The sequence below is a fragment of the Gossypium raimondii genome, chromosome 4, assembly GCF_025698545.1.
Source record: "Gossypium raimondii isolate GPD5lz chromosome 4, ASM2569854v1, whole genome shotgun sequence".
In the NCBI taxonomy this organism is placed as follows: Eukaryota; Viridiplantae; Streptophyta; class Magnoliopsida; order Malvales; family Malvaceae; genus Gossypium; species Gossypium raimondii.
The window spans coordinates 3,377,015-3,396,202 of record NC_068568.1 but is presented as its reverse complement, the minus strand read 5'-3'; the positions used below and the strand labels follow the sequence as shown (position 1 = coordinate 3,396,202).

Genomic DNA, 19,188 nt, shown 5'->3' with positions numbered 1-19,188 from the left:
ACAATTTTAATTATGGAAAGGCCTAATTTATATAACCTTGATAGTTTAGGGATGCAATTAATATATTTTAAAATTTGGGGACTAATTTAAAATGTAGTTCATAGTTTGGAGGTGTTTGATGCAACTATATCATATACTATTTGATGTATTATTTGATGGTTCAGTTAACAGCTTTTAGTAATAGGACATAATTTATATAATCTCGATAGTTTAGAGATTAGAATAATTAGAAGTTTGAGAACCAATTTAAAATATGTTGCGTGTCTTAGAGTTTATAACAATTTTACACTTTCTTTTTATCATTTTGGCCCGTTATTGCTTATTCTTCGCCTTTTACTTCAATCTTTTTCCTACAATTTAGTCATGTATTTAACTTTTGTCTCTTTTAGTCCTTAAATTTATGTTCTTTGTCAAATTACTCTAAAATGGATGGAAAAGTTAATATTTTTAAATTTGTTGACATGCCATCCAAGTAGATTGTCACGTAAGCAATTAATTAATTTTAAAAAATTAATAATTCATAAAATTTTAAAATTATTTAAAAATATATTTTAAACTTTTAAAATTAATTAATTACTAATATGGTATATACATGGACTACCATGTGGATGTCACGTCAATAATGTTAACATTTATTTTTATTTTAGAATGATTTGACATATAATATAAATTTAAGGGTTAAAATAGACAACAAAAAATTTAAATAAAAGCTAAAATAACCCTTCTTTTTATATAAAATTGGAGGAGAAAATTGTTATGCTTTTTAATTATATATTTAGATTGGATCGACTTTAATTTTAAGAAAACTTTATCCAATACTACTTTTTAATAGGTTTAATTTTACATTTGAATTAATACTATGTATATTTATCATAAAAATTTTTATTTCATAAGTAGAAATATTTTTTGAGAAATAAAATATTTCAATAAAATTGAGAGATATTATGCTAATTTTATTGTAAAATTTAAATATTCATTACTAGTAAAAAAAAGAAGGCTAAAATGTTAAATAAGTCCCCTAAAAATAATTAAAAAATTAATTAGGTCTTTTGTCGAAATATACATCCAAATGAGCCATTTGAATCATGATTTATACCCAATTGAGTCCCTTGAACCCATTTTTTCGTTGAAGCCCTTGATAGTTGTTAACTATTGATGTGGCTAGTGATATGGAAAAAATAACGACTTTCATCAAATTAACCCTAAAACCTAAACTCAATATTAAAAAGTTAATATCGATATTTTTGAATATCAAAATATATAAGTTTTATCAAATACATATATCGAGTTGAATAAAATAATAATACAAATACCATATTAAAAAAGTGTCAAACTTAAATAAAAAAAAATATTAAACCTTAAAGAAATGGGTATTTTAATTGAACTAATATTATATATTTTTGGTAGAAAATATTGTATTTAATTCATGATAATATTCTAAAAGAGTGAGGAAGCGGATCAGATCTATCTATGCGAAATATACGAAATTAAATTGGTAGGATTTAATAATTAATACACCAATGCCAGCCTGCCAGTTAAGACAAATTAAAGAACAAAAAAGGATCCGAGAAGCTCGAGGGGTGGGCGAAACAAAATTCGCTTTTAAATATTAAAATAAAAATGAAATGTTATATTTTTGTATTAGTCCCTTCACTTTATAAAAGTTACTAATTTAGTCCCTATACTTAATTTGATAAATTTTAGTCACTACAGTTTTTGAATTGGTCAAATTTAGTCTCTATACTTCTCAAAATTTAAAACTTTAATCATGACCCAAAGAATAACGTTTAAACCTATTTGGTTATATTCAATTACTAGTTATATATAGGGGTGTAAATGGGACACTGGTGCTTGTAAAATACTCAAGTTCGACTCAAAAAAAATCGAACTAGATCTGTAGTTATCGAGCTGAGCTCGAGCTACCGGTTGAGCCGAATTCAAATTTAGTAATACTTGACTTAAATGACTCACGAGATTTATCGAGTTTTTCATATTTTTATATTATTACCTTTAATATATATTATTAACGCTAAGCTTAATTATTGAGTTGAGCTTGAGTACAAAAATTGATAAATGAGCTTAATTGAGCTCGAGTAGTTCAATTACATCTCAAGTCGAGCTCGAACTTAAAAATAAATGTTCGATTGAGCTTGAGTCGAGTATTGAGCTCCCAATTTCGAGTCGAGCTCGAGCTCGGCTTGATTATATCCCTAGCCATGTACTACGAGTACAGTTGTAGATTTAGTCCATATTTTCCAATTGAATCGTTTTGAGTCCTTATACTTTTCAATTTTTAAAATTTTAGTATTGATGCAATTGATTTTCGTTATTCCATTAACTGAATTTTTAGCGAGTAATACATGAAAATAACAAGCTGATAATATTACAGATATGATAATATGTTTGTCATATTAGATTTTGGAAATAATTTAACAATTATATCAATAAAAACTAAAATTTTAAAAATTAAAAACTACTGTGATTAAAAATACCAAATTAAAGTATAGGACTAAATCTACAACTAAAAAAAAGCATAGGGACTAATAGCTGAAGTTAAATTCATTAAAAACACATAATAAGCGGAAAAAAGAAAAGAAAAAGAAGAGTATATGAAAAGCAGAGAAAGAGAGAGGAAATAAAAAGAGGAGACAATGGCAACAACGGCGACAAGTACATAACTGAACTAACAGCGACGTTACGAAGCTGCTTCTTCGTATAGAAGAAGATATATGAGAAATCTGAAGCCCTAATTTCTTTTTATTTTTTCTCATTCAGTTATGCGATCTTTTTAGTGACGAAATCTGGTCGCGAGAGTTGATTTTGATCGGATTTTTTTAGTCAGAATTTTGGTGATCGGAGATGGAGTCGATGATCGAACTGTGCGACATTATAGCGAAGAATCCGGAGAAATTTAGCGATAAAATTGCCTGGATTTGCGGGAGGTGTCCACAGTCGGAGTTGTTACTGGGCGGATCGCCTAGAGTTTCGAGGTCACAGCTCAATGCGGTGCTCGTCGTCGCACGATTGCTCTCTAAGTGCCCCCATTCTACTGATAACCGCCCTAAATCGGTGATGTTAGAGTTTATTCGGGCAATTCCGACGTCGTTTCACCGTTCCTTTTGGCCGCAGTCGTACAACAACGACTCAATTGCTTCCTTCTTCGTCGATTTCTTGAAATACGTGTCTGAATCTGCCGATTCGTCTCCTGATTTCGGTTTCGAGATTGCAGGGTTGGTTGGGGAGGTAGTTATGGCTGCGGTTAGTAATCACGATACAAACAGCAATGATTCGGCAATTTCTAGGGCTTTCTCGTTGGCTTTATCGCAGAATTTCCCTCCAATTTTACCGTCAGACGCTGATAATTTGATAAATTACCTTGTCGAGCAGTTGGCTATATCAGTTCCGGAATCACCGAGGGAGCTTATTCCAGGAAGCTCGGAGACATCGTCTTCTCAAAGTTCACCTTTGAGCGCCAAGCATTTTCAAGGCATTGAGATTTCAAGCCCGGCCAACGACTCATCCAGAGGGTCTTTGATGGCAAATGGTGGTGGGGCTATGTTTAGGCAACAAGTTGCTTCCTTCGAGGAGGAGCCTGTGGAGAGTATGGAGAAACTAGAAATTGCTTTTAAATTGATTGCTCATATTTTGCACAAAGTAAGTATAGATCAAAAGCTTTTGGAGCAAGTGAGATTTATTGCTAAGAAGCAGCTTCAGTCTATGTCTGCATTTTTAAAGGTAAATGCCAACGAATATCTTGTGGTATTTTATTTCTTCTTTTTGGGCAACTGAATGATGAATTTTTAGGGAAAGTTATGAAATGAATATTATACAAGAAATGGTTAAAAAGGAGATGGGAGATAACTTGCGCTCGCAATAAATTTGTATATTAAGTTGGTCTTTCAAATTTATATGAGCACTTAGTAAGGAAAAATGAGATGGACGTACTTTTTATTTTGACTTGGTTTGCAGATAAGGAAGCGTGATTGGACTGAACAGGGGCCACTTTTAAAATCCAGAGTAAATGCAAAACTTTCAGTAAACCAAGCTGCTGTTAGGATGCAAATTAGAAGTCTTCTATCTCTTGAGGCAGATGCTAAGACCTCTAAGAAATTGGTTCTTGAGACTCTTGCATTGTTGATAGATGCTGCTGAAGCATGTATAATCTCTGTATGGCGAAAGTTGAGAGTTTGTGAGGAGCTTTTCAGTACCTTGCTTTCTGGGATTGTACAAATTGCTGTCCCTAGGGGAGGGCAGCCTCTGCGCATTTTGCTCATTCGCCTTAAACCCCTTGTACTGGCTGCATGTATGCAGGTTTGTTTTATAGTTGGGATTTGGATTCAGAATCTCTAAAATGGTCTTATAGGTTTATATATGTATTTTCCTTTCTTCTTTTATGTTTCTTACAACAAGATTACAACAGGCTGATACTTGGGGAAACAGCCAAGGAGCCATGTTTGAGAGTGTTCTTAAGACATGTTGTGAGATTATAGAATCTGGCTGGGCGAAAGACCGTGCTCCAATGGATACATTTATCATGGGATTAGCAACCAGCATTCGTGAGAGAAATGATTATGAGGAGCAGGTCTGTGTATAATATTAGCTTTATATTAACATATCTTCGCCGGTTGTGTTGTTATACAATCTCTCTTATCAATTTAGATTAAAATTCTTTTCTTTTTTTCTTTTTCTGTCATTTCCTTTAGCTTGGATATTCTGTATTTTCATGGATAGAGGTTGCTCTCTCTCTCTCTCTCTCTCTCTCTCTCTCTCTCTCTCTCTAGGTGGTGGTTATGTTGCCTCTATCTATGCTTGTATTAACCAATAAGTGATAACTATAAACCCCATTTAGTTTTGATATCTTGCAATGTTTACATGGGCCATTTGAATTGCAGGTTGATAAAGAGAAACAAGTAGTTCCAGCCGTACAGCTTAATGTAATACGTCTGTTGGCTGATTTAAATGTTGCTATCAGCAAGCCTGAAGTGGTGGACATGATACTTCCGCTTTTTATTGAAAGCTTAGAAGAGGGTGATGCTATGACTCCTAGTTTACTACGGCTTCGAGTATGTATTTTCTAATTATAGATTTGAAAACTTTTTCCCCATTATCTACATATGCGAGTAACTTGAAGAGTTGACATAATAATCATGCTTCTTTGAATATTGTTGGCATGTTTTCTTGGCTTTGACCTGTACTCTCAATTTACTGCAGCTTCTTGATGCTGTTTCTCGCATGGCAAGTTTAGGTTTTGAGAAGTCATATCGGGAGACGGTTGTTCTAATGACAAGGAGTTACTTGAGTAAACTATCTAGTGTAGGGTCTGCTGAAAGCAAAACATTGGCCCCAGAGGCCACTACAGAACGTGTTGAGGTATGCATTATTTGAGATATAAGTTACTATTTAGTTGTCTGGGAGTTTTTCTTCTTGATTAGATACTCACTGATTCAATCACATTCTAGACTCTTCCTGCAGGATTTCTTTTGATTGCTTCTGGTCTAAAGAGTGCTAAATTGCGTTCAGACTATCGCCTTCGCCTGTTATCTTTGTGTTCTGATGTAGGTTTGGCTGCTGAGTCAAAAAGTGGAAGGTAGATATTTTCTGACTAGCAATATATTTTTATGTTTAATATATTTCAAATGTTGTAATCTGCTGGTTCTGTGTCGTATGGCTTACTTTCTACAACCTTTTTTATCCACCTTGTTGTGCATGTTTTAGATATTTTATGCTCGGTATTTCAAATTTTGCAGGAGTGGAGCTGATTTTCTGGGGCCCCTACTTCCTGCTGTTGCTGAAATATGTTCTGATTTTGATCCTACGCTAAATGTGGAACCTTCACTGCTGAAGTTATTTCGCAACTTGTGGTTCTATATTGCTCTTTTTGGACTGGCACCTCCTATACAGAAGACTCAAACACCTGCAAAACCAGTTTCCTCTACATTGAACAGTGTGGGAAGCATGGGTACCATTGCCCTTCAAGCAGTGGGTGGACCATATATGTGGAATGAACTTTGGTCTGCTGCTGTCCAGCGTATTGCTCAAGGGACTCCTCCCCTTGTAAGTACATCTTCAAGAATTCTTCCGTGAGCGCTGACATTATTTCCTCTGACAAATGAGTAGCTTATTTGACAAATCATTAGCTTTTTTTTAGTCTGCTGTCTTGCTAGTATCAGGCTGATTTATATTTAATAGTTTTATTTGACACTTTTTCTTATGTTTTTGATGTACTTGATTATACACAAATAAGTTTGACATTAACACATTAATAAAGTTCTAATTGTCTAGTTGAAATGGTCTTAATCAGGTGCCGACTCTTAGTAGTTGAGTTGATTAATAATATGTTGAACATTAGAAACTTTTTATGTTGGTCTGACTCATAGTGCAATGTCTCTTAAAGGCTTTTTCAACCTTCTACGTTTTTGGAGCAATGCTGATTTTTCTTTGGATTGTTCTTGTATAAACTCAGTTTGAGTTATTTGTGCTTCTGAAAATAGAACTGTGTATGCACACGCACAATTTATATCTAAGTTTGTGTTTCTTTGCAGGTTGTTAGCTCAGTGAAGTGGCTTGAAGATGAGTTGGAACTAAATGCCCTTCACAACCCTGGAAGTCGTCAAGGGAGTGGCAATGAGAAAGCTGCTGTAAGCCACAGAACAGCTCTCTCTGCTGCTTTAGGTGGGCGAGTTGATGTTGGAGCAATGAGCACAATTTCAGGTCTGGTGAAGTTAGTGCACTTTTATGGTGGATATAACTCTGTTCTCCATGTTCAATAATTCCTTGTGTTATAATGGCTTGTTATTTAGTGGTACTCATCATCTGCTGCTATCTATACCATTATTTATTTATTTCTTTGGGTTTTCTTTCCTAGGAGGCTCTTTCTTTTGTTGATAAAAAACAATATTGGGGATGGGGAATGGGGGATTACAGGGCTTGAACCCATGACATCTAGGTGACTAATGGGAGCTATAACCACTGCTTCACTCAAATGTCGGCTCCTAGGAGGCTCCTTTGATCAATGTCTCTTTTTGCTTTTTTAATTTTCAGGTGTAAAGGCAACATACCTTCTTGCTGTGGCTTTCCTGGAGATAATACGGTTCAGCAGTAATGGTGGTATCCTTAATGGTAGCACAAGTTTGACCGCTTCAAGAAGTGCCTTCAGTTGCGTCTTCGAGTACTTGAAAACTCCAAATCTTATGCCTGCTGTCTTGCAATGTTTGACAGCAATTGTGCACAGGGCATTTGAAACAGCAGTGTCATGGCTTGTATGTCTTCAATTAACTTTGAAGTTTTTGGAGAATTATTTTCTTCTTTTTTGTTGTACTTGTCAGTTTGAATACGATCTTCATATTAGGAGATTTTATGAGGCACGCATCTATGCACCTTTGTTGTTAGAATTATAATTAATAATCATTTAATCAACTGACTTCTTCTTTATTGAGCACTAGTTTCTTATCAAGTTGGATGTTCAATCTAGTGAACTGTCTCATTCTAAAAATATTTTACACTTCATTACACTGGCTTACTTTACCTTTTCAGTTAGACATATGAAAAAGACAGTTAGTGAAGAGTTATATACAAGATAGCACCAGGGCCCAAAAGCATAAGAGAATCAGTTATGCATCTATCATATATAAGTTCCTTGTTTCTTTTCCACTTTTTATTTAATTTCTTGTCAGCCTTAAATAAATTAAATAATCACTTCGAATGCTCTGATATATTTAAAGGTCCCAAATATATAATGATTGGTCTGCACATGATATTTTTTAGGAGAAGTATATTGAGAAGATCAGCGTGTACCATAAACTGTGGCTGTAGTATGAGACACCTGTCTCCAGGATTTGGTTTTCTACAACCATTTTACCTTTTTTTTTTTAATTGTTATACTTTTGTTATTGTTGTTTATTTTACTAATAAGCTCCCTTTTTCTTAAGTGCTGAAGATGAGATGATTTTTCTTGGGTACTTAAGTTTCTTGTGCTCCAAAAATAGATTGTTGAAAAATATGTCATCCCTTGACGTCCTTTATAGTGCTCTCTGGGAAACTATTTGTTTTTGTGCTCAGTCATCTGATTAGTTTATGCACAAGTACTCTGTTACTTTTCTTTCTCCTGTAAATTTTAAAATAAGTGCAACATTCTTAACAACTATGGTAAATATTTTTGTCATTAACTTATAATCTCTTCTTCCAATTAAGTTACATTCTCTTGCATGACATTACCAAACAGTACAAGTGCATCATGTCTTTTGTTACTAGTACAATATTGGTTTCTTGTCCTGTTATTTTATACGCTTTCTTTCTCTGTTTTTCTGATTTGTGCATGCACACGTAATCATAATATATGAACCTCACAATTTCTTCATATGCTTTCAGGAAGACCGAATAACTGAAACAGGCAATGAAGCTGTCATTAGAGAATCTACCCTTTTTGCGCATGCTTGTTTTCTAATAAATAGTATGTCACAGAGGGAAGAGCGCATTCGTGATATTGCTGCGAACCTTTTGGTTCAGCTTAGAGATAGATTTCCTCAGGTAAAGTTATATTAGTGATGTTCTCCTCGCCTTGCAGTTATTCTACATTTTGCTTTCCAAGTATCTGTAATTTGATTAACATGCTTGAGACAAATGGACTAAATATGTGCAGGTTTTATGGAATTCATCTTGTCTTGATTCTCTGCTTTTTTCTGTTCAAAATGACACACCTACTGTTGTCAATGATCCTGCTTGGGAAGCCGCTGTTCGCTCTTTGTACCAAAAAGTTGTTCGGGAATGGATTGTCATATCACTGTCTTATGCTCCATGTACTACTCAGGGTCTACTCCAGGTTGCTCACTGGATGACTGTATATGTTCTTTGCTTTTTTGCTTATTATTCTCCCTCCTCTTTGAATATGTGAATCCTACATGATTATTATGTAATATATCCATCGGGCATTGAGTTTTAAACATCTCTGACAATTACTACTTTATTTTTCGACTAATGATATTTAGTACTAGGATGCCTTGTCCCCCCCCCCCCCCTTTTTCAAAAGAAATTTGACTTCCCTTAAATTATATGTATATATATATATAGAGAGACACACATACTCGTTATTTAGCGTAACAAATTTCAGTTATGATCCTTTCGGTTGTTTCTTAGTTGTTTAAACATTAAGGCTGTTCTTTTTTTTTCTCTCTCCATCAAAACAATTCTCAAGATGACCTAGAGTTGTTCCTTTTTTCATATATCTTTTAGTAAGTTGTTTTTGGTTCCAAATATATACCACAGGAAAAGCTCTGCAAAGCAAATACATGGCAGCAGGCACGGCATAAAACTGATGTGGTATCTCTATTGTCTGAGATAAGGATTGGTACTGGAAAAAGTGATTGTTGGGCTGGAACACGAACTGCAAATATTCCTGCAGTCATAGCTGCAGCTGCTGCAGCATCAGGAGCAAATTTAAAATTGTCAGAAGCCTTCATCTTAGAGGTCCTCAGTACTGGTATTGTTAGTGCAACAGTAAAATGTAACTATGCTGGAGAAATTGCTGGCATGAGAAGGTTGTATAATAGCATTGGTGGGTTTCAATCTGATTCTCCACAAACAGGTCTTGGCGGTGGCCTCCAGAGGTTGATCTCAGGAGCATTCTATCAACCAGCAGAAACTGAGAATGATTCATTTAATGAGATGTTGGTTTCGAAGTTCGTGCATCTCCTTCAACAATTTGTCAATATTGCAGAGAAAGGTGGAGAAGTGGACAAGTCACAATTCCGTGAAACTTGTTCTCAAGCTACTGCTCTACTTCTGTCAAATCTGGTAAATCTGTCACTATTTTATATATGTATATACATATATATTATATTTAGACTTCGTGTTGAAAAGTAATTTTTAGTGCCATTCCACTCTTACCCTTTAAAAACATTCCAATTCTTTGCCAGGATTCTGACCGGAAAGCAAATTTGGAGGGCTTTGCAAAACTTCTGCGTCTTCTCTGCTGGTGTCCAGCTTATATTTCTACCCCTGATGCTATGGAGACTGGTGTTTTCATCTGGAGTTGGCTGGTTTCTGCTGCTCCGCAATGGGGGTCTCTTGTCCTTGCTGAACTTGTCGATGCATGGTTATGGACAATTGATACAAAACGAGGTCTCTTTGCATCTGATGTGAAATGTTCAGGACCTGCTGCAAAATTAAGGCCCCACTTGGCCCCTGGGGAACCAGAGGCACTGCCTGATACTAATCCTGTTGACCAAATAATTGCTCATAGATTGTGGTTGGGATTTTTCATTGACCGCTTTGAGGTAACAGATAATTTGTATTTGCTCTCTCACGCAATTCTGTTTCATGTCATTATGTTTATGCTTCTTGTTTATCACCGAACTGCATTGGAAGATAAATGGAGTAATATTTGTGTGTTTGTCTGCGTATATGCATGTGTGGTTTTCTTTTTCACCTCCAAATGTTTTTGCACTTAATTTATTATCTTGTGTTCTGAGGTCTGACTATATTTAGTTACATTCCAACATGGAATTCTCATTTTCTGATGGTAATTGCTTTATATTGTTTGGTTAATAGGTAGTTCGTCACAATAGTGTTGAGCAACTTTTGCTACTTGGTCGGATGTTGCAAGGAACAACCAAACGTCTCTGGAACTTTTCACATCATCCGGCAGCCACTGGCACCTTCTTCACTTTCATGCTTCTTGGTCTTAAGTTCTGCTCTTGCCAATCCCAAGGGAATTTGCAGAATTTCAGAGCTGGGCTTCAGTTGTTGGAAGATAGAATATACCGGTAACTGCAATTTACTCTCTTTTTTTTTTTTGTTGTTGCTTTCAATATACAGCTTGTTAATTCTTTTGTTGAAATTTCTTTTTGGACAAGTAATTGACTTTTGGCTCCTGCTTTCTCAACTCTCTTTCACTTTCAAGCTATGCCTTTTCGATTATTTTTGCTCTGGTTTTCTTTTTGGACAAGTCATTGACTTTTATTTCCTCGTTTCCTAGGACCCTGCAATCTCATTCTTCATATTATTCTAAAAATGTTTTTCCCCTTTGTAGTAAAAAACTTAAGAATCATTGTTTCAGTCTTTGTCCCTAGACACCAGTACACAAATGCACATGCAAATAAACACACATATACATGTACATGTATATGTACATATAATTATATATACCATTTACCCTTTGTCTTATTTGAAGAATGTGCTACTGAACTTGATATTAGACTCAAAGGATGATTACTATATATAGCCTATGGAAGTTTTGATTGCCAAAATGGGAATATAATGTCTGTATACTAGATGACTGTCATGATTCCTAATTGGGATATTGCAGTAAGTTTGGCATTTTATAAGATCACATATATTTCCATTTTATTTTGCCTTTTCCATTTAAAATATCTATATGCTAAATGATAAAGTTCAAACTCGTTAATCATGGTCCGTGGTTGCATATGTTTTGCCATCAGAGCAAGTCACTCATATCGATTTACTCAGCTTCAGTTTCTGACCATTTACACATGCTTTTGAGTTCCATTTCTGGGACATTAATTGCTAATGGTGCATGTCAAGATAGAAGGAAATATAATTGATGATGGAGTTTTCAAACCCATCAAGGACTTTGGCTTTTGGTATTAAGGGATGAGATTGATTTTATTAAATTAAGTTGCATTCAACAATCAGTGCTTGTCTGTTGCTCATACCCCTTGTAAGGAGAGGTAAGTTCTTAAGGTTTAAAACTGCCTTTTGGCCTCAGGCTTCATCATATGTGTGTGTAATTGCGTGTGTGTTATTAACTTCTATCTTTTGCAGCATACCTTTGCAATTGTATTCTCAGCTGTTTTTGGTGCATGCAGGGCCTCTTTGGGGTGGTTTTCTTATGAGCCTGAGTGGTATGACACAAACAATATAAATTTTGCACAGAGTGAGGCTCAATCCGTCTCTCTTTTTGTTCACTATCTCTCCAGTGGGAGGCTAGATTCTCTGCAGTCTGATTCCAAGGGGCGTGCAACTGAGAATGGGAACTCTTTGGTTGGGGCGGTAAGATGGTCATCTTTCAGTTTTTAAATTGTTTCTACCTTACAACATTTATCTGGACTGATGTTCTGTTGTCATACAAATCCTAAAATTATATTAATATTTGCAGAATGATCAACATCACCCTGTCTGAATTGTATGTATGTTCTGTTGCCATTTAAATATTAAAGCTAGTAAAAAATTTGCAGAATGATCACCCTGTATGGGGCCAGATGGACAACTACATTGTCGGAAGAGAAAAACGAAAGCAGCTGCTTCTAATGCTGTGCCAGCATGAGGTTGATCGGCTTGAAGTTTGGGCACAACCTCTTTCAAAGTATTTTCATTTTTCAGTGGAATATATCTGTTGATATTTTAGTTTCACAATATTTCTTTGGATCCTTTTGTTGCATTAATTTCTTTACTAATTTTCTGTTATTTGTAATTTATCTTTATATTCAGGGAAGGCACATCTTCGCGGCCCAAAATTAGCCCAGACAAATGGATCGAATATGCCAGGACTGCTTTCTCTGTGGATCCTCGAATTGCCTTTTCGTTAGCCTCAAGATTTCCAACAAACACTCATCTGAAGGCTGAAATAGCTCAGCTAGTCCAGGTATGCCTTATAGAGTAGCTGCATTGTAATGGCAAAGAAATGAAACTTGTAAATTACTGTGTGGCTATTAATTGTTTAGCTGGTAAGGTGATGGTTGCCACTGTCATTGTGGTTATAAGGCTGAGCATTTCAGAAACATCCATTGATTTGTTCTCTGATCTTCTACTTCTATTGTTATAGTCTTATTGTGCCATTATGGCATGATATTAGTTGATTGCTTCTTGATTTTCTGGCATTTCTCATGCAGTCACACATACTGGATATCCGCTGTATACCTGAGGCATTGCCATATTTTGTCACACCAAAGGCAGTTGATGAAAATTCAGTACTTTTACAACAATTGCCTCATTGGGCTGCTTGTTCAATTACACAAGCTCTTGAATTCCTTACCCCAGTATACAAGGGTCATCCACGTGTAATGGCTTATGTTCTAAGGGTTTTGGAGTCCTATCCTCCTGAACGTGTAACTTTCTTCATGCCACAACTTGTGCAAGCTCTACGATATGATAAAGGGGTGAGTTATCACTGGAATTATGGATATTTATTTATATTTTCTGTTGTCATTGAGGTGCAATACTAGAAAGTTAACCTCACATAGGGTAGTTTGTAGGCTTGATGTTTATTAGGTTAGGCTGAGAGCTTTCAAGCTCTATCTCAAAATTTTGACACAAGGTGCTGAGCTATTCAAACTAATTTGGGCATGATACATCATTCATACCAAGTTATCAATCAACATTGCCTCTATTGCTGCTGCATTTTGTATAAATTTATTTGGTACTAATCTGATTTTTCCATCCTCCTTCCCAAACAACACCCTAAAAACCACCAAAAAGACCTTAATATTTTTATCACTGTATGGTTTCCATTTATGTTTTCAAATGATTGGGAACTTGAGTCGGTTAGATGCATCAAGTGTTTGATCATCGGGGTTAAAGGTTGGATAATCTTTCCTTGTCCTTATTGCCAGAATTGCAAACCTAAATTATCTTGTTGCTCACACAGCCTTCTATTGTTTTTTGCACATGTTAATTTTTTCATTGACGACTTTTCCTTTTTGCAGAGGTTAGTGGAAGGGTATTTGCTTAGAGCAGCTCAAAGAAGTGACTTATTCTCACATATTTTAATATGGCATCTGCAGGTGTGAAAAAAATATATTTTTCCTTGATTAGATAGTATGCCTTTTGAAGTGGTTTTGTGGGGAATAGATGATCATCTTCACTTTTCATTACATCAGTTTTTTATTATATGTAAGTTCTGAGTGCTTACTTTGTGATGGCAGGGTGAGACATGTGATCTTGGGAAAGATGCAAGTGGAAAGGTTTGTGTATTCAGTGTTCTCTTTTTATTGGAAACTTGCCTTATTGATTTGGAAAGCAGGACTGTACATTGGTTCCTAAAAGTGACCTGATTTTGGGCTAGGGGACTGACTGCATATCTAATGGGGTTGAATGGTGACACAATCTAATGTCATAAGCTACCTGTTTTATATAACTAAGAAGGAAAATAGGAATTAAAAATTACAGAAGTATGAGGAGGTAACTAAAACTCTTCTCTGTATACATACTGGTAATTGACTATAAAAGAGGGCATTTGTCTCAACGAGAAAAAAGTAGGTTATGGAAATGTTGATGACACGTGTACAGAATGGTAAAATTGCAATCTATCTTTAGACTAAAAGGAAACCTTGCATTCCTTTGGACAAGAATAATGTCAGTGGTTCTCACAAATTATTTTTTTGTTCATATTTGAGGCTGCTTCAGATTGAACTCTAGTAACTGGAATTAAGAGTCTAGCACTCTACCAATAGATCACATGTTTGTTGGCAATGTCAATGGTTATCCTTGTCAAGTACCTTTTGCTTACTGTTGGTGAAGGGATATTGACTCTACTTAGCATCAATTCCGTACTTTCACTTCTATTGTTTGCCAAAAATTAAAAATTATACGATTGAGTTTTAGATTCTACATAACTGTTCTTTATAAAAAGTTAAATCATGCATTTTGTTCTTAAAAATAGTTTTGTAATTTATTAATTCTCCAATTTTCTTTTCTTTCATATCCAAATTTACCTGAGTGAAGACAAGGTTTTGATTGGTGATGGGTAGTGGAAAACTTATAATTGGGCTAGGTTGGAATTTGATTAATGGTCCAATAAGAATTAAGGGTGTGGCATGGATTAGCATTGCTCAATCATGTCAACAGAATTCCTTGTTATTAAGTGATCATCTCAGACTGGGAATGTTCTGATGGGATTTTATGTTGAATGCTAAACATAACATGATTGTTCTGTTGCCATTAATTTGTTGAACTTTTGAAGCTGTAAAGCATACAGCTGTAGTCTTCCATTCTCTGATCAGTGACTTGTCTACATTCTCTCATTTCAGAATAGTTCATTTCTAGAACTGTTACCAATTGTTCGACAACATATTATTGATGGTTTCACGCCCAAGGCCCTTGATGTATTTCGAAGAGAATTTGATTTCTTTGACAAAGTTACATCCATTTCTGGTGTCCTATTTCCTCTTCCAAAGGAGGAACGCCGGGCTGGCATCAGGAGGTATTTCCCTTTCTTAATGATTTCACTTATGTCATGTCTGATTTCTTTCTGGCAATTAAATTGGTTGAGTGGCATGCTATTGGTTTAGGGAGTTGGAGAAAATTCAAGTGCAGGGAGATGACCTTTATTTGCCAACTGCTCCTAATAAGCTTGTTAGGGGCATTCAGGTCGATAGTGGAATACCCTTACAATCGGCGGCAAAAGTTCCTATTATGATCACATTTAATGTGGTTGATCGGGATGGTGATCAGAATGATATAAAGCCACAGGCTTGCATTTTCAAGGTAAACTCGTGTTTGAATTGGACAGGACACATTATGCATTGAACTGCTTACACATAAGCACAAAATTCTATCTTGTACCAATAATTTTGGGAAAATTCGAAACCCCCTTTATTTGCTTGGCTGCCCATGTTGGCACATTTATGCACCAATTATGGGGCCATCTCCCTTTTTTTCTCCTACAAAAGACAAGGGATACTGTGAGCACCAACCAGCTCTGAAAGGGGGTTTCCTTTTTAGTATGTTATGGGAGTTTTGGATTTTAGAAATTGATCTTTCCGCTGGAATAAAAGCACCCTAACTCACCTTTTGAGATTAGAGTTGCATTTATGTACTACAGTTTCTAGTTATTCAATTTTATGTTCCTACTATACAGTTCCAGGTTGCATAATTGAACTTGTTTAGCTTTCTTGTTTTGCTGGATAAAATGCATCATCTTGATTTCTTACGTAAAGCCATGCTGCCATCTTTTTATAATTGACTTTTATTCAAGGTTGGAGATGATTGTCGACAAGATGTTCTTGCTCTTCAAGTGATAGCTCTTCTAAGAGACATATTTACAGCTGTTGGACTTAATCTCTATTTATTTCCCTATGGTGTTCTCCCAACTGGTCCAGAGAGAGGTATTATTGAGGTGAGCATATCTTCTAATCTGTTAAGTTCTTGTTTTGCATCTGCATTAATTCTGTTACACTAGTGAAGGAACCTTTGTTGTGTAATTCTTTTTGACATAACTAATCTATAACAGCTAAATTTACAAGGAAAAAGACCTTTGAGGGAATATAAATCTCCCACTGCTGAGTTGTTTTTGGTTTTGGTTTGTCTTATTGTTGTCATTCTTGCAATTGTCTGTCCTAACTCTTAGGTCTTTCACCATCACAACAGAGAATGACGTTCTAAGAAGGTTTTGTTAAGTGAATTCAGGGAATACCACTGCTATTTTCACCTTGCTCCCCCAATGTGTACTATACAATCGAATATGACGACGTGGTTTGATTTACTAGTGAAGTTACTTGTGCATGTGTCTTGTTACAGGATAATCGTTCCTAGGGTACTGTAATGAATATTTTACTTAATAAGTTCCCTCTTTTTCTTTTCCCTTGATGCAGGTTGTGCCTAATACACGAAGCAGAAGCCAGATGGGTGAAACAACTGATGGTGGTTTGTACGAGATTTTTCAACAGGATTATGGGCCTGTTGGCTCTCCTAATTTCGAAGCTGCACGCAGAAACTTTATAATTAGCAGTGCAGGGTATGCTGTAGCAAGCCTTCTACTTCAACCGAAGGATCGACACAATGGCAACCTTCTTTTTGACGAGTATGACTCTGCTAGTTCCTTGACCAGTGATCGGTAGAATAGTTAAATTAAATCATTTATACTCCAAAACATGATTACAGATGATTGTAAAAACCGGCTAGGTCTTAATCTTTTACGAATCATTGTACTTATGTTAATAACAACTGTGAACAATTATTGCACTGATGTCATAAACACATAATCATATTGGAGTGAATTAGGAACAAACCAGCCATAGTACCAAACCCTATGTTGTCAGTTGATTTGCTTTTAGAAAACCTGAACCTTCGAAGAGGTAATCACTTAGGAATAGTTAAAAAAGACGCAAGTATTGAACTAGTGACTGGAACACATAGCCATATATGAATGGATTAGATTTTAAATTCGGTTTGATGCACATGATTTTTTAATTATATTTTTCATAATTCTAATTTGGCTTTTATTCTTTTAAATCATACTAATTTTTAGATTATCTTAAGAGAACAATTAACATATTCTTCTAGATCTATTATTTATATAATCATATACATTTAAATTGTTAATTTTATGTGGCCATTTATTTTTTGGTAAACTTTATACATTTATTTATTTTTAATATAACTCAACCACTGTGATATGCATGTCAATGCAGTGTCGGGAGGCTTGTTCATATTGATTTTGGTTTCATCTTGGAAACATCACCTGGTGGAAATATGCGGTTCGAGAGTGCACATTTCAAGTTGAGCCATGAGATGACTCAATTACTAGACCCATCGGGAGTTATGAAAAGTGAAACCTGGGACAACTTTGTAAGGTGATTTCTTCTTTGCTCGATTTTATACTTCTATCTTATCTGCATACCCTTCATTTTATCTTTATTGTCCAAGTCATGTGAGTTTTTTCTTTGTCAAATGCTTGCAGCTTGTGTGTGAAGGGATACCTTGCCGCTCGCCGTCATATGAATGGGATCATCAACACTGTGTTGCTTATGCTTGACAGTGGATTGCCTTGTTTCAGCAGGGGTGATCCCATTGGAAATCTTCGCAAGAGATTTCATCCTGAGATGAGCGAGCGTGAGGCCGCCAATTTCATGAAAAATGTCTGCACTGATGCTTACAACAAGTGGACAACTGCTGGCTATGACCTAATACAGTATCTGCAGCAAGGCATTGAGAAGTGAAGTCACGGGTAATTATCTTTGAGTGTACATTATCGTTTGTAATTTATAAATATTCTTTTACCCCCATAGTTACAGTTTTCTCGAGGAAATCCCACCTAAGCAAGGCTCGGAAGTATAAAATATGTGGCACAAGCAATTGATTTGATAAGAGAGAAAATGAGTTGAGTTCTTTGTAACCCAGTGGTGGACATCCTTGTTAGTTAGGTTTGTAAACGATACGCCCTAAAAAAATTGTTTGGGAAAGTAATAGTTTGAATGAACGTGGGGGATAGTTTCTGTTTGAAACAAAAATTCTATTGAATTCTTAATGTTTATGAACTGAGCCTGAGTTCCAAGGCTTATTATCTCGGTAGGAGATGGTTGGTTAGCTTAGCTTCAGTTCTCAACTTTGATTATGATGTGTAAAAACACTCAGAGGAAAAATTCTGTTATATTGCTACTGCTTTAGTTTACGACTTTATAAAGAGAAAATAATCATTTTAAAGGAAATAAATCCTAATCCCTAAGAATCAAGAATTGATATCGTAATTTCCTAAGAATCGAGAATCGAGATTAGTTTCTATTTACAAGAGATCACAATGATTTCTATCCTTAATTATAGGGATTCCAATACCATCGATTTCTATCCTTAATTATAGGATTCCAACACTCCCCTCAAGTTGGAGTGTAGATGTTAATCAAACCCGACTTGCCACTAAGTTCTTCAAACATGTTTCGCTCAAACTTTTGGTTAACATGTCGCAACTTGTTGTCTAGTAGGTAGGTAGATGATGCATACTTCTCCGAGTGTACTTTTTCTTTTATAAAGTGACGATCTATTTCCACATGTTTGGTCCGATCATGATGCATGGATTATGTGCTATCTTTGACAAAGACACTGGTTGTCACAAGACATCTTCATAGGTCCGGTAAAAGGCACTTTTAGTTCTCCCATAAGTCTTTGTATCCAAACTCCTTCGCATATACCATGAGATAGTGCTCGATACTCGCCTCTGCACTGCTGCGTGCTACCACAGATTGTTTTTGCTCCTCCACGTCACGAGATTACCCCAAACATAACTACAATAGCCGCTTGTAGGCGTCTATCATTAATGTAACTCCGCCATGCGCATCGATGTAGACTTCCACGCTTCGGTTGATAGTCTTCTTGAAGTACAGTGCCTTTACCAGAGTTCCTTTTAGGTATCTTAGTATTCTATATGCGACTTCCAGATGCTTCTCCCTGGGCATGCATATCTTGGCTAATAACACTCACATCAAGGCTATGTCCGGACGGGTGTGAGATAGGTAGATGAGC

At 35.7% G+C, this 19,188-nt stretch overlaps 1 protein-coding gene across 1 annotated transcript; it reads left to right on the top strand.

Moving 5' to 3' along the window:
- Window positions 1–2,595: 2,595 nt before the first annotated feature.
- LOC105779501 (phosphatidylinositol 4-kinase alpha 1) lies at window positions 2,596–18,330 on the top strand. The gene is made up of 26 exons (XM_012603278.2): window positions 2,596–3,735; window positions 3,970–4,311; window positions 4,421–4,582; window positions 4,893–5,063; window positions 5,212–5,370; window positions 5,460–5,587; window positions 5,748–6,054; window positions 6,543–6,711; window positions 7,042–7,259; window positions 8,368–8,526; window positions 8,639–8,818; window positions 9,262–9,789; window positions 9,912–10,271; window positions 10,546–10,760; window positions 11,823–12,006; window positions 12,192–12,319; window positions 12,445–12,598; window positions 12,846–13,112; window positions 13,659–13,736; window positions 13,878–13,916; window positions 14,982–15,154; window positions 15,243–15,438; window positions 15,929–16,069; window positions 16,545–16,753; window positions 17,364–17,525; window positions 17,633–18,330. The coding sequence occupies exons 1-26, from the start codon at window positions 2,860–2,862 to the stop codon at window positions 17,889–17,891; spliced, it is 5,964 nt and encodes a 1,987-aa protein (XP_012458732.1). The 5' UTR covers window positions 2,596–2,859; the 3' UTR covers window positions 17,892–18,330.
- Window positions 18,331–19,188: the final 858 nt, after the last annotated feature.

Excerpts from the sequence above, each read along its gene's own strand:
- LOC105779501 (XM_012603278.2), top strand. The coding sequence starts at position 2,860 with ATGGAGTCGATGATCGAACTGTGCGACATTATAGCGAAGAATCCGGAG. Across the intron at positions 5,588-5,747 it reads GCTGAGTCAAAAAGTGGAAG|GAGTGGAGCTGATTTTCTGG; the intron begins GTAGATATTTTC and ends CAAATTTTGCAG. Across the intron at positions 13,917-14,981 it reads GGAAAGATGCAAGTGGAAAG|AATAGTTCATTTCTAGAACT; the intron begins GTTTGTGTATTC and ends CTCTCATTTCAG.